General features: G+C 44.6%; 2 protein-coding genes across 2 annotated transcripts; one reads left to right on the top strand and one right to left on the bottom strand.

Moving 5' to 3' along the window:
* Positions 1–605: 605 nt before the first annotated feature.
* LOC129739265 (protoporphyrinogen oxidase) lies at positions 606–2,634 on the top strand. Its single transcript, XM_055730688.1, has 2 exons — positions 606–770; positions 1,148–2,634. The coding sequence occupies exon 2, from the start codon at positions 1,177–1,179 to the stop codon at positions 2,614–2,616; it is 1,440 nt and encodes a 479-aa protein (XP_055586663.1). The 5' UTR covers positions 606–770; positions 1,148–1,176; the 3' UTR covers positions 2,617–2,634.
* A 934-nt stretch (positions 2,635–3,568) lies between these two features.
* On the bottom strand, positions 3,569–10,701 carry LOC129738193 (uncharacterized). The gene is made up of 4 exons (XM_055729384.1): positions 10,462–10,701; positions 4,597–10,402; positions 4,068–4,411; positions 3,569–3,672 (listed from the first exon to the last, which is right to left on the bottom strand). The coding sequence occupies exons 2-4, from the start codon at positions 10,065–10,067 to the stop codon at positions 3,569–3,571; spliced, it is 5,919 nt and encodes a 1,972-aa protein (XP_055585359.1). The 5' UTR covers positions 10,068–10,402; positions 10,462–10,701.
* Positions 10,702–10,906: the final 205 nt, after the last annotated feature.

The raw sequence follows: 10,906 nt of genomic DNA on the forward strand, positions 1-10,906 counted from the left end.
GCTTTCCGTTATCGTCATTGGTTTTCCCTGTACTCTCAAATGAGGAAAAGCGGTCATCCATTCCAGAAACTCCTCCCGTAGCTTGGCATCCACAGGCAAATCTTCCTCGCCATAGAACATTCTCTCAATACGCTCCCACTCTAGCTGGTTCTGTTTAACAGCATCCTCGGCCCAAGGAATCGATCCGGTACTGCTCCGCCCCAGGCTACTGGTCGGTGACCTCGAAAAGGACAACTCAGTCAGCGTATCCGAGTCATCGTCTTCATCTTCATCGCCCACAGCGCCGCCACCACCACCTAATCCGTACTCGTGACTTATCGAACGGAGGAAATCACGGTTCGATGTCATCGTTTATTGTAGGTTTCAGCGGAAAATTTTTACATTTTGGACAAAAATCACCGATTAACAGTAGCAACTAATTATTTAGAAGGTAAATTTTCGCGAACTTTTCACATTTATTTGTTTATTCTTCCATCATCGGTGACCACAACAAACTGCGGTCACGAAGGGTTCTCGCAAAGCTCACGCACGCACGAACTGACAGCATCAATTTTGGAAAAGTTGTATACAACTTTTTCACCTGACAGCCGAAATATTTGTTTATTTGCTGCTTTGCTATCCGGTGCCTTGCCAATAAAATTTAGGAGAAAAAAAAACGAAACACCGATTTAAATTTCGCCTAATGCTGACTTGTTGTTTTTGTGGAAGTATTTAAGAAGTTTTTGATTGCGGCCCCTAATGAAATTGAATTAGATCTAATTCTTTGTTTGGTAAGTTTTGTTCTAATTATATAAGTTTAATCCTAAATGCAAAGCTTATTGTTGGGATTTTGAATGATAAACAAATGTAGGTTTTTACCAATTTTATCAGGGAATAATGAATGAGCTGTTCCGCAGCCTCACTTCTTCATCGGATGTTATAAAAAAAAACAGCGTTTCAAGCATACACTTACGCAGTAAATAGGAAACGTGGTTCATGCTTAAATTGATGAACTGCCTGGTTTGCACATTCGGTTATGAAGGAAAAAACCACATTTCAAACCACACAATTTCAGCAAATAAATTACCTACTATCATTGAATCCGATGAGAAACAAGATTAATGCAAGAATCATTAAAATAAAACTTCAACGATTTCATTCTTTGCAGCTACGCATGATTCGTGTCGTTTAAAAACTATGACTGCCATCCTGGGTGCCGGTATTAGTGGCCTATCGGCTGGATTCTATCTGCTTCGAAACGGTGCCGGTGCGGCACCGGTTATTTACGAAGCCACTAATCGACTGGGCGGGTGGATACGCACCGAACGTTCCGCCGAGGAAGGCTATGTATTCGAAGCGGGGCCCAGAACTATTCGACCGAAAGGACCAGCTGCCGTTAATACTTTGGAACTCATCGAAGAAATAGGGCTGGCAGATCACGTGCACCCGATTATCTCGAACCACGTGGCAGCAAAGAATAGAATGATCTATGCAAAAGGTCGGCTAAATATGTTACCATCGGATTTGAGCGGTGTGCTTAAGACGGTGCCACCCTTTACAAAACCTTTGTACATGGCAGGTTTCCGAGATTTATTCGCTAGACGTTCGAAGCAGCAGCTCGAGGATGAATCAATGTACAGTTTCGTCGATCGGCGATTCGGTAGAGAGATAGCTGATTATGCGGTGAGCTCAATGCTCTGCGGAATTTGCGCTGGCGATGCCAAGCAGATCAGCGTAAACTTCCTGATGAAAAGTTTATTTGAAGTCGAACAGAAACATGGAGGTGTGATTAAAGGTTTTCTGAAGGAAACGATGGCCAAAAGACAAACTAACCAGAAAACGAAAGATCCTTTAGCGGGCTTAGCCAAAAAGGCAAAATCCGAAAAATGGAGTATCTATTCTATTCAAGGTGGATTACAAGCACTACCTGATCGCCTAGGAAGGGTTTTGCTTGAAAACAAATGTAATATCCTCACTGAACGCATCTGTCAGAAGATTCGTTTTGATAAAAATAACGTGCAATTGACATTTCATGATCAAACAACAGTTAGCGCAAACCAGCTTATAAGCAGCATTCCGAGCTACATCCTTGCTGAAAAACTGCATGAGCAACATCCGGAACTATCTAAAATGTTGAGCTCTATCCCTTTCGTTGACGTTGCCGTCATCAACCTTCGTTACAAATCGGACAACCTCTTACCGGAGCAGGCCTTTGGTTTTCTGGTACCACCCATTGAGAACCTTCCAATTCTTGGAGTCATCTTTGATAGCTGCTGTTTTGACATGGAAGGCAACACGGTTCTCACCGCCATGATGGGGGGTGCCTGGTTCGAGAAATGGTTCGGATCTAATCCCAGCGAGGAACAGCTATTACAGGTTGCTACCGAACAGATTGGCAATATTCTAAACATTCGGCAAGCGCCCGACTCGTACAAGGTGAATCTTTTACGCAAATGTATTCCTCAGTACGTGGTGGGACATCAAAAGCGAGTGACGCAAATCCGAGATTACATAGCGGACCATAAACTTCCCTTGGGGCTGTGTGGTGCCTCGTATGATGGTGTTGGGGTAAACGACGTTATTCTTTCGGCGAGAAAGTGCGTTGATCGACTGTTAAATAATGATAAACTGTTATAATATTTATATGCTTTGAACTTTGAACAAAAAAAAAAATGAACCAATCGAATTTTACTTTTCATTATTTGTACCGAAATAATGCTTACCAATAGAAAATTTTGTCATTTCCCCAAATTCAACAAGAGCATTTGATAATTGGCTAGATCAGGGGTCGGCAACCTTTTGTGTTTGAGTCATGAAAGCCAAAAGTTACAATAAAGTACACCGGGGTAAGTGGGAACAATTGCTTTTAAAACAAAACTGTGCACTATTTTTGTAAACCTTTAAATTAAAGGCATTCTGCCTTTAAATTTACAAGTAATCTATCGAATTACTGTAAAACAGATACGATTCCGTCAACAACGGATGTTTACAGCTTTGAATTAACAGTTGAGTAGCCGCGACGATTACGGCCCCCCTCTTACTAACCCAAAGTTAGGAAAAATACTCCCGGCACATAAAAACTTTATAAGTAAAATGCCTTAATAAAACCATTTGTAAATAAAAAAAAATCTTTAGTTTCACAACTAACAGTAATAAAATTTCAGTTAAGCTGTTTATAACTGCTATAAAACTTGTGTACGCCTCTTCACCATCCAAAAATTACCGGAATACCCGTTAGGCTGTGTTCAGCTAAGTTCCAATAGTTTGTCGGGAGTACCATTTTTACATTGATGATGAAGTCACTAATCACTAATCACTAATCGTACTTCCACAGCCTGAACTTATGTCTGAGTCCCAAAGAACAATAAAAGCGAGTTATTATTCTTCTTGTCTTTGTTCATTGTTGCGTGAGCGACAGACAGAGGAATAGAATTTTCCGATTTGTTAAAACGACCTTTATTTGACAATATCTTGTTTTATTCGGTGGCGTTAATAAATTCCTTAAATGATAGAAGTGCAGAGAAAAGCTCCTACATTAACTGCCACATTGTTTAGGATTTCATTTAGATAAATACGTTTTGTTTATAATTTAGTATAGTAAAATGGGTGACTTACGTTTAGTTTCCTTCTGCCTAATCTGTGCTCGCAACTTTGGTAGCACGTGTACTGCTGTATGCTTTCGCAGCACGTGAGCTGGGAAGGTTATGTTAGGTTAGGTTATAATTTATCTATATGCCATTGCATGAATTTACCTGATTGGTAGTACATATAATAGTTATGGTAAAAAAATGTTTCTACCACTCACAACTGCTTGAAGCTAACTAAGCTAACTCACTAAATTAGGAAAATTAGGATTTGATTACAATATTTCTTTAAACGTTTCACAATTTTACCTCGGCACACAATTCACTCGCACACTTGCTCTGCTTATGATTTTTCGTAAGTAAAGACCTGCGGTTACTTTGATCACATTTCGTGATTCAAAATTCTGATTGACGGCAAGTGGCAAGGTGGCTATTAGTGAAAGGTGCTTCACTCCGGACGGTTGTGACACTCCCCCTCGGTACGTCACTGTCCCTGTGGCTTACCTCCTGTTGCACCGACATCTAACACGGCAACCTTGGTAGCAGGTCTCTCTAGAAGCCCTTTTACTGTCTGAACAGTAACACGACGAACCTGACCATCATGCGCCGGAACAGCTTTGATCACACGTCCTCTTGGCCAGCAATTTCTCGGCAGGTTATTGTCGACGACCATCACCAAGTCTCCTTCCTGAATGGGCTTCACGGGTTGAAACCACTTGGTCCTTCGCGTCAGCGTGGGCAGATATTCATTTACCCACTTCTTCCAGAAAAGATCAGCGTATTGTTGTGCCATCGTCCACGATCGTTTCAGAGTAATCGGTGTATTGTCGAAAACGATCGGGGGCTTACTACCATTCGAAGAACCCAACAAAAATGGTTAGGTGTTAAGGGGGGCTCATTGTCGTTGTCTATCGGTATGTCTGTCAATGGTCTTGAGTTCAATATCATTTCAATTTCCATCAGCATGGATCGTAAAATTTCATCTGAAGGTAAACGCGGGGGGTCGAAGTCGTTCATGGTCTTCTTGACTGACTGAATTAAACGCTCCCAACAGCCACCGAAATGTGGGGCAGCCGGAGGATTGAACGTCCACTTAGTATCTGGGCTGACGAATTCTACTTTCAGACGTTCTTCGTCGATCTTCGCCAGTGCTTCACGTAGCTCCCTCGATGCTCCGATGAAGTTGGTTCCCCGGTCACTGATGATCTCCAAAGGTGGACCTCTTCTTGCGATGAAATTACGTAGAGCTAAGATGCAAGAATCCGTAGACAGGGAATGTGCGATCTCGATATGTATGCCTCTGGTGGTCATGCAGGTGAAAAGAACTCCCCATCGTTTCTCGGTACGCCTGCCAACTAGCACGGTCATTGGTCCAAAATAGTCTATTCCGGTGTACGAGAAGGGTCGCTGGTAGGCTGCCAGTCGGGCTGGTGGAAGATTACCCATAGCTGGAGGCCTTGGACTAGCCTGGCGGATTTTACACCTTAGACAGTTCCTTCTAACACGATCAAGTTCGGAGCGGAGGCGAGGAATATTGTACTTAAGTCGAATCTCATTCAATGCGGTTTGATGATTCTGATGATGGTACTTAGCGTGGTAGTCAGCGATCAACAGGTTTGTTACGTGATGTTGCCTCGGGAGTATAACTGGGTTTTTCGTGGCCTCATCTGCCCATTCGCAGGCGCCGATACGTCCTTGCATTCGTAGAACACCGTGCTCATCGATGACTGGATTTAGTTTGTAGAGAGCACTGGATTTCGGCAACGTACGTTCCCAGGGTGAAGCTCCTTGTACTCGACTGCGTATCAATCGAACTTCGTCCGAGTAAGCCTGCTGCTGAACACATCGGTAGATTGTGTTCTCAGCTGATTTCAACTCCTCCTGTGTCAGAGCGCCTCTCACTAGTGTGGTTTTTCTAACGGTGTTCTGGAAGTTGATGAAATAACGGTGTAAGTATCCGACAGATCGCAAAAGTCGTTGCCATTTCGAAAAACGTTCGAAAGAGATGATCAGTGGTTTGGCTCCTTGGTGGTGAAGAACGCTAGCACGGATCTCTTCCATCGTCGTTCCTTGATCTCCAGCGTCGCCAGGCCACGAATCTTCGGGTTCTAGTAGGAAGTCTGGTCCTCGGAACCAACGACTGCTCGGCTGAAAGTTCGGCAATCTTTGCCACTTCGTTCCTTCATCCGCTACGTTCTGCTTAGTTGGAAGCCATCTCCACTCTTCTACTTGTGTGGTGTCAAGAAGTTCGCTGACCCTAAACGCAACAAATTGGCTGTATCGTCGATGATCAGACCGTAACCAGCACACTACGTCACGGGAATCAGTCCAGAAAACGCGCCGTGTAATCTTCATTCTATGTGACTTGACGATACTATCGGCAAAGCGTGCTCCAACTACAGCGGCCTGCAACTCGAGACGAGGAATAGAGAGGAACTTCAATGGGGCTACGCGGGTCTTTGATCCAATCAGCGCACATTCCGCCTTATCTCCTTCTTGAAATTTAAAGTATGCAACGGCAGCTATTCCATTTTCACTGGCATCGCAGAAAACATGCAGCTCCACACTGTTGGTTGACTCGATGGACGTCACAGTTCGGTAACAGCGTGGGATAGTAACTTGACGAACATTCGGCAGCGCTTCAATCCATGTTAACCACTTCTCGGTCAACCTCGAGTCGATCTCATCGTCCCAACCGGTTCCGGAACGCCAAATCTCCTGGAGCAGGATTTTCAAATAAATGAGAAAGTTGCCGATGAGTCCCATAGGGTCGTATACAGTCATCAAAGTTCTCAAGACTTCACGTTTCGTTGGCATCCTTGCTCCGGAAAGTAGCTCTGCATCGTGTTTCGGTGATAACTTGAACGTAAACGTATCAGTAGTTGTGTCCCACCACATTCCGAGGACTTTCTCCGTTGACATCTCCGGACAGAAGCTCATGTTTTTCTCCACGGTAGGTTTTTCTTGTAGGTTTTCGATAACGTAACTTGAGTTAGAATGCCAGTTTCTTATCTCGAACCCTCCTTGTGCGTGAATCCAACGAACTTCTTCAGCTAATTTCGTCGCATCTTCTTCGGTTTCTACGCTTGCTAACATGTCATCCACGTAGTGCTCGTACTTAATACACTGAACTGCCCTAGGGTGTTGTTCCTCGAATCTGTCAGCGTTCCGGTTCTTGACGTAATGCGCACTGCTTGGAGAACATGCCGCTCCGAAAGTCATTACTGTTACCACGTACACCTCTGGATCTTCGACTGCAGCTGTATTGGGCCACAATATCATCTGGCTTCGCTGGTCCTGCTTTTTCATCTTTACTTGAAAGAACATCTCTCGGATGTCTCCCACGACTGCGATGCGAAATTCACGAAACTTGAAGAGGACAGTTAACAGGGATACTAGCTGATCAGGTCCCGTAAGAAGGAACGAGTTTAGCGATACTCCGTTGACTTTGGCTGCTGCGTCGAACACGATACGCATCTTACCGGGCTTGTTCGGATTCGTAACAGGAAATATCGGCAAATACCAGTCGTTTGGATGCTTCTCCGCTTTTTCCTGGATCGATAGTCGCCGAATATAACCTTTCTCCTCGTATTCGGACATCTTTGCTGACATCGCCGCTGCTAATTCAGGCTCTCGTTTTAGTCGTTTTTCTAGACAGGCTAGACGCTTCAGAGCCATTCCTTTACTGTTCGGCAACCTTGGTTGATCGTATCGCCACAACAATCCAGTCTCGTAACGTTTTCCAATTAGACGTGTTTCGGTAGACAGAATCTTCAATGCTCTTTCTTCGTCCTTGGAGAGAAGTGACTTCGAAGATCCATAGATTCCCATCGATTCGATTGAGAAGTACTCCTTCAGGGCTTCATGAACATCTTTCTCGCTATCTTTGTTACACGGGCAAATGTGGAAGCTATGGTAACCACTATAGTCTGACTCGTTAACACCAAACTCCGCTGTACAGGGACCATACAATATCCATCCAAGTCTTGTCTTGGATGCCATCGGCTCGTTCTCATCTCCCTCAAGGCTTCTTAAGGAACTTCCCAGGCGACAGTTGTTCATTCCTATAAGGATTCGTGGAGAAGCTCCTTCGTAGGACCGTAGGGGTAACCCATTAAGATAGCCGTACTTCGTAACCATTTGCGGAACTGAAACTGACTGCTTCGGTAGAGAAAGGTCCTTGACCGTATGAACCTCCGACAATTCGAACATTTCACTTGCTTCGGTCGTTCCGGAAATCTTCAAAGCTAGCACAACCGACTCCTTTTCTTCCCGACTTTGGCCTCCAGTCCAGTCAAGACACAATGGATAAGGGGTGCCATTCAGACCAAGTTCTTTAAGTAGACCGTGCTCCATTAGAGTTGCAGATGATCCATCGTCGAGGAACGCAAAGGTGTTCACTTGCTTTCCTTTTCCGTAGATTGTCACAGGCACATACCCAAACAGAACTCTCCGAGTAGCCTTTGAATGCGTGTTGCAACTCTGCGTTGTAGAATTTGAAGACGAGTTATCGTTGCTAGACTTCGTTGACTCAGATGCCGCTGGCTTGCTGTAGCGCTTATCGTCATGGAGAAGCTTGTTGTGCTTGTACGTGCAACCGTTTCTTCCGCATGGTTCTTTCACCTTACAAGCACCAAAATGCTTCCGCAGACACTTCCTGCACAAATTCTGCTCTTTGATGATCGTCCAACGAGACCCGATGTCCAATTTAAGGAATTTCCGGCACTGTTCAAGACCACTGCATTCACCTGAACACGACACGCAACCTTTCGCCTTCGAAACAGTAACCGAACGTTCTTTTACAGGATTCTCAAAACCTCCACTGGCTTCCGAATGCACATTAATAAAATTCTCATTCTTTCTTTCACGCTTTTCAATTTTAGGTGGACTAATCGATGGCAACGTTATGGTGCTCGCCGCTGTAGCCACCTTTCCTAACCAATCGCTGAATTCCCAAAGAGTAACTCTCGCCAGTCCTTGTCTATAGAACGCCCAGTTCATTCGTATGGATGTCGGCAGTTTACTTATTAGTTCCTGCAGGAGAGCTACGTCGAACATATACTCGTCGAGACCTGAAGCTGAGATGGCTGCACAGACGTTTTGGACAGCCACGCCGAAGTCGATGACTGTCTGTAACTTATCCTCCTTCGGTGCTGGCATTTCTCGGATTTTGCGTATGAACGTGTAGACGATAGCTTCGGGCCTTCCAAAAAGAGTTCTCAGAGTCTCGATCACACCTGCCAAATTTTGAGGATGCAACAAACGGCATCGTACCGCTTCCAAAGCCTTGCCTTTCAAACTTCGCTGGAGCCGCAGCATATTTTCCTCGTCGCTGAATCCGCATATTCGGCTTGAACTCTCGAAGCTCGCAATGAAAAGAGGCCACTCTTCTGGATTTCCGGTGAACACGGGAAGCTCCTTATTCAAAACTTGACGCGCTGAAATCTGATTCTGGCTCAACATGGGGTATCCACCAAAACCACCGGCACTCCTGGCTTGAGGATGAAATCCAATTCCGAAACTATTCGCACCGAAGGAACCGCCATAGTTTGACTCGAACGCCGTTGCTTGAGCATGTGGTCTTGCACCACCACCAATCGTACCACTGAAGCTGCTGACATTCGGCTGGAATGTTGTTGGTTGTGAATTCAAACCGGCACCACCGCCAGTCGCACTTCCGTCGATTACTGATTGCCGATTCAAAAGTTGACGACGCTCCTCCAAATGCTTTCTCTCCAAAGCTTGTTTGTCCTCCAGTAACTTTAGCTCATGCGCGAGCACATCGTAGCCGTGGCTTGACTCAGCTACATTCACCTGTGGCAGTGGATTTGTCGTCGAGCTTGCTGTAGGACCAACTCCTATTTGCCATGGCAACGGTTGATTTCGGCTAACGTCATATAATGCTTCATCTCTGATGACTTGTTGATAGGCTGATGCACTCATCGCCGATGCGCACCCTAGGGGCCATACAGATGACGGACTACGAACAGCTCCTCTTATTGGTCCAGCGTTGGCTATTTGCGATGTTTGTTCTACCCTGGAACCCGCTACTGATCCACCACATGGCCTCGAAGAAACTTGGTCCATCACTCTACGCTCCGCATCCTTCAACCTTTTCTCATACATGTTTCGCTGATCGTTGAGCTCTTTCGCCTGTTGCTCTTCCTTTTCACGCATCATTCGGTCGAACATCTCCTGCATGACCACTAACTGCTTGGATAGTTGCTGCTGCAAATATTCCTCCAGCCTCGAATCCGTTGGCATGTTCCCCGACTTTGGAATCGCTCCGGTGTTGTTAGTTGGTGTTGATGTGCCGGCTGGGACTTGATTAGCTGCGACAAGACATTTTTCACAGTTCCACTCCCGATCCTGAACACTTGAATCCTCCTTTACACACGCGAAGTGAAACCACAGTTCACAGGAATCGCATGCTACCATGCGACTATCGTCCGGCTGACGGCACACATTGCAGCTCACTTCCACAGTTCCCCGCTTGTTAGTCATACCGACAGAATGAGCCCCCGATCGTAAACGAATTTATTAAAATTGTTGCGTGAGCGACAGACAGAGGAATAGAATTTTCCGATTTGTTAAAACGACCTTTATTTGACAATATCTTGTTTTATTCGGTGGCGTTAATAAATTCCTTAAATGATAGAAGTGCAGAGAAAAGCTCCTACATTAACTGCCACATTGTTTAGGATTTCATTTAGATAAATACGTTTTGTTTATAATTTAGTATAGTAAAATGGGTGACTTACGTTTAGTTTCCTTCTGCCTAATCTGTGCTCGCAACTTTGGTAGCACGTGTACTGCTGTATGCTTTCGCAGCACGTGAGCTGGGAAGGTTATGTTAGGTTAGGTTATAATTTATCTATATGCCATTGCATGAATTTACCTGATTGGTAGTACATATAATAGTTATGGTAAAAAAATGTTTCTACCACTCACAACTGCTTGAAGCTAACTAAGCTAACTCACTAAATTAGGAAAATTAGGATTTGATTACAATATTTCTTTAAACGTTTCACAATTTTACCTCGGCACACAATTCACTCGCACACTTGCTCTGCTTATGATTTTTCGTAAGTAAAGACCTGCGGTTACTTTGATCACATTTCGTGATTCAAAATTCTGATTGACGGCAAGTGGCAAGGTGGCTATTAGTGAAAGGTGCTTCACTCCGGACGGTTGTGACAGTTCATGTTTTCGATTATTCTAACATAAAAACATTAAAATGATCAAAAACATAAAGTGGTTGGGCCTACCATGGAGCAGAGAACGCAGAGACATCTGGAACACAGGAACAGAAGAAACGTGGACCACCAGTACCATACGTTCCA

Source organism: Uranotaenia lowii, chromosome 1, assembly GCF_029784155.1.
Source record: "Uranotaenia lowii strain MFRU-FL chromosome 1, ASM2978415v1, whole genome shotgun sequence".
NCBI classification, from domain to species: Eukaryota; Metazoa; Arthropoda; class Insecta; order Diptera; family Culicidae; genus Uranotaenia; species Uranotaenia lowii.

Bases quoted from the DNA above. Each gene is read 5' to 3' on its own strand.
- LOC129739265 (XM_055730688.1), top strand. From the start codon at position 1,177: ATGACTGCCATCCTGGGTGCCGGTATTAGTGGCCTATCGGCTGGATTC.
- LOC129738193 (XM_055729384.1), bottom strand. From the start codon at position 10,067: ATGACTAACAAGCGGGGAACTGTGGAAGTGAGCTGCAATGTGTGCCGT. The intron at 4,412-4,596 runs GTCAGTCAAGAA...TTCGAATGGTAG, and splicing joins TGTTGGGAGCGTTTAATTCA to TAAGCCCCCGATCGTTTTCG. The intron at 3,673-4,067 runs GTAAGCCACAGG...TAACCTTCCCAG, and splicing joins AGATGTCGGTGCAACAGGAG to CTCACGTGCTGCGAAAGCAT.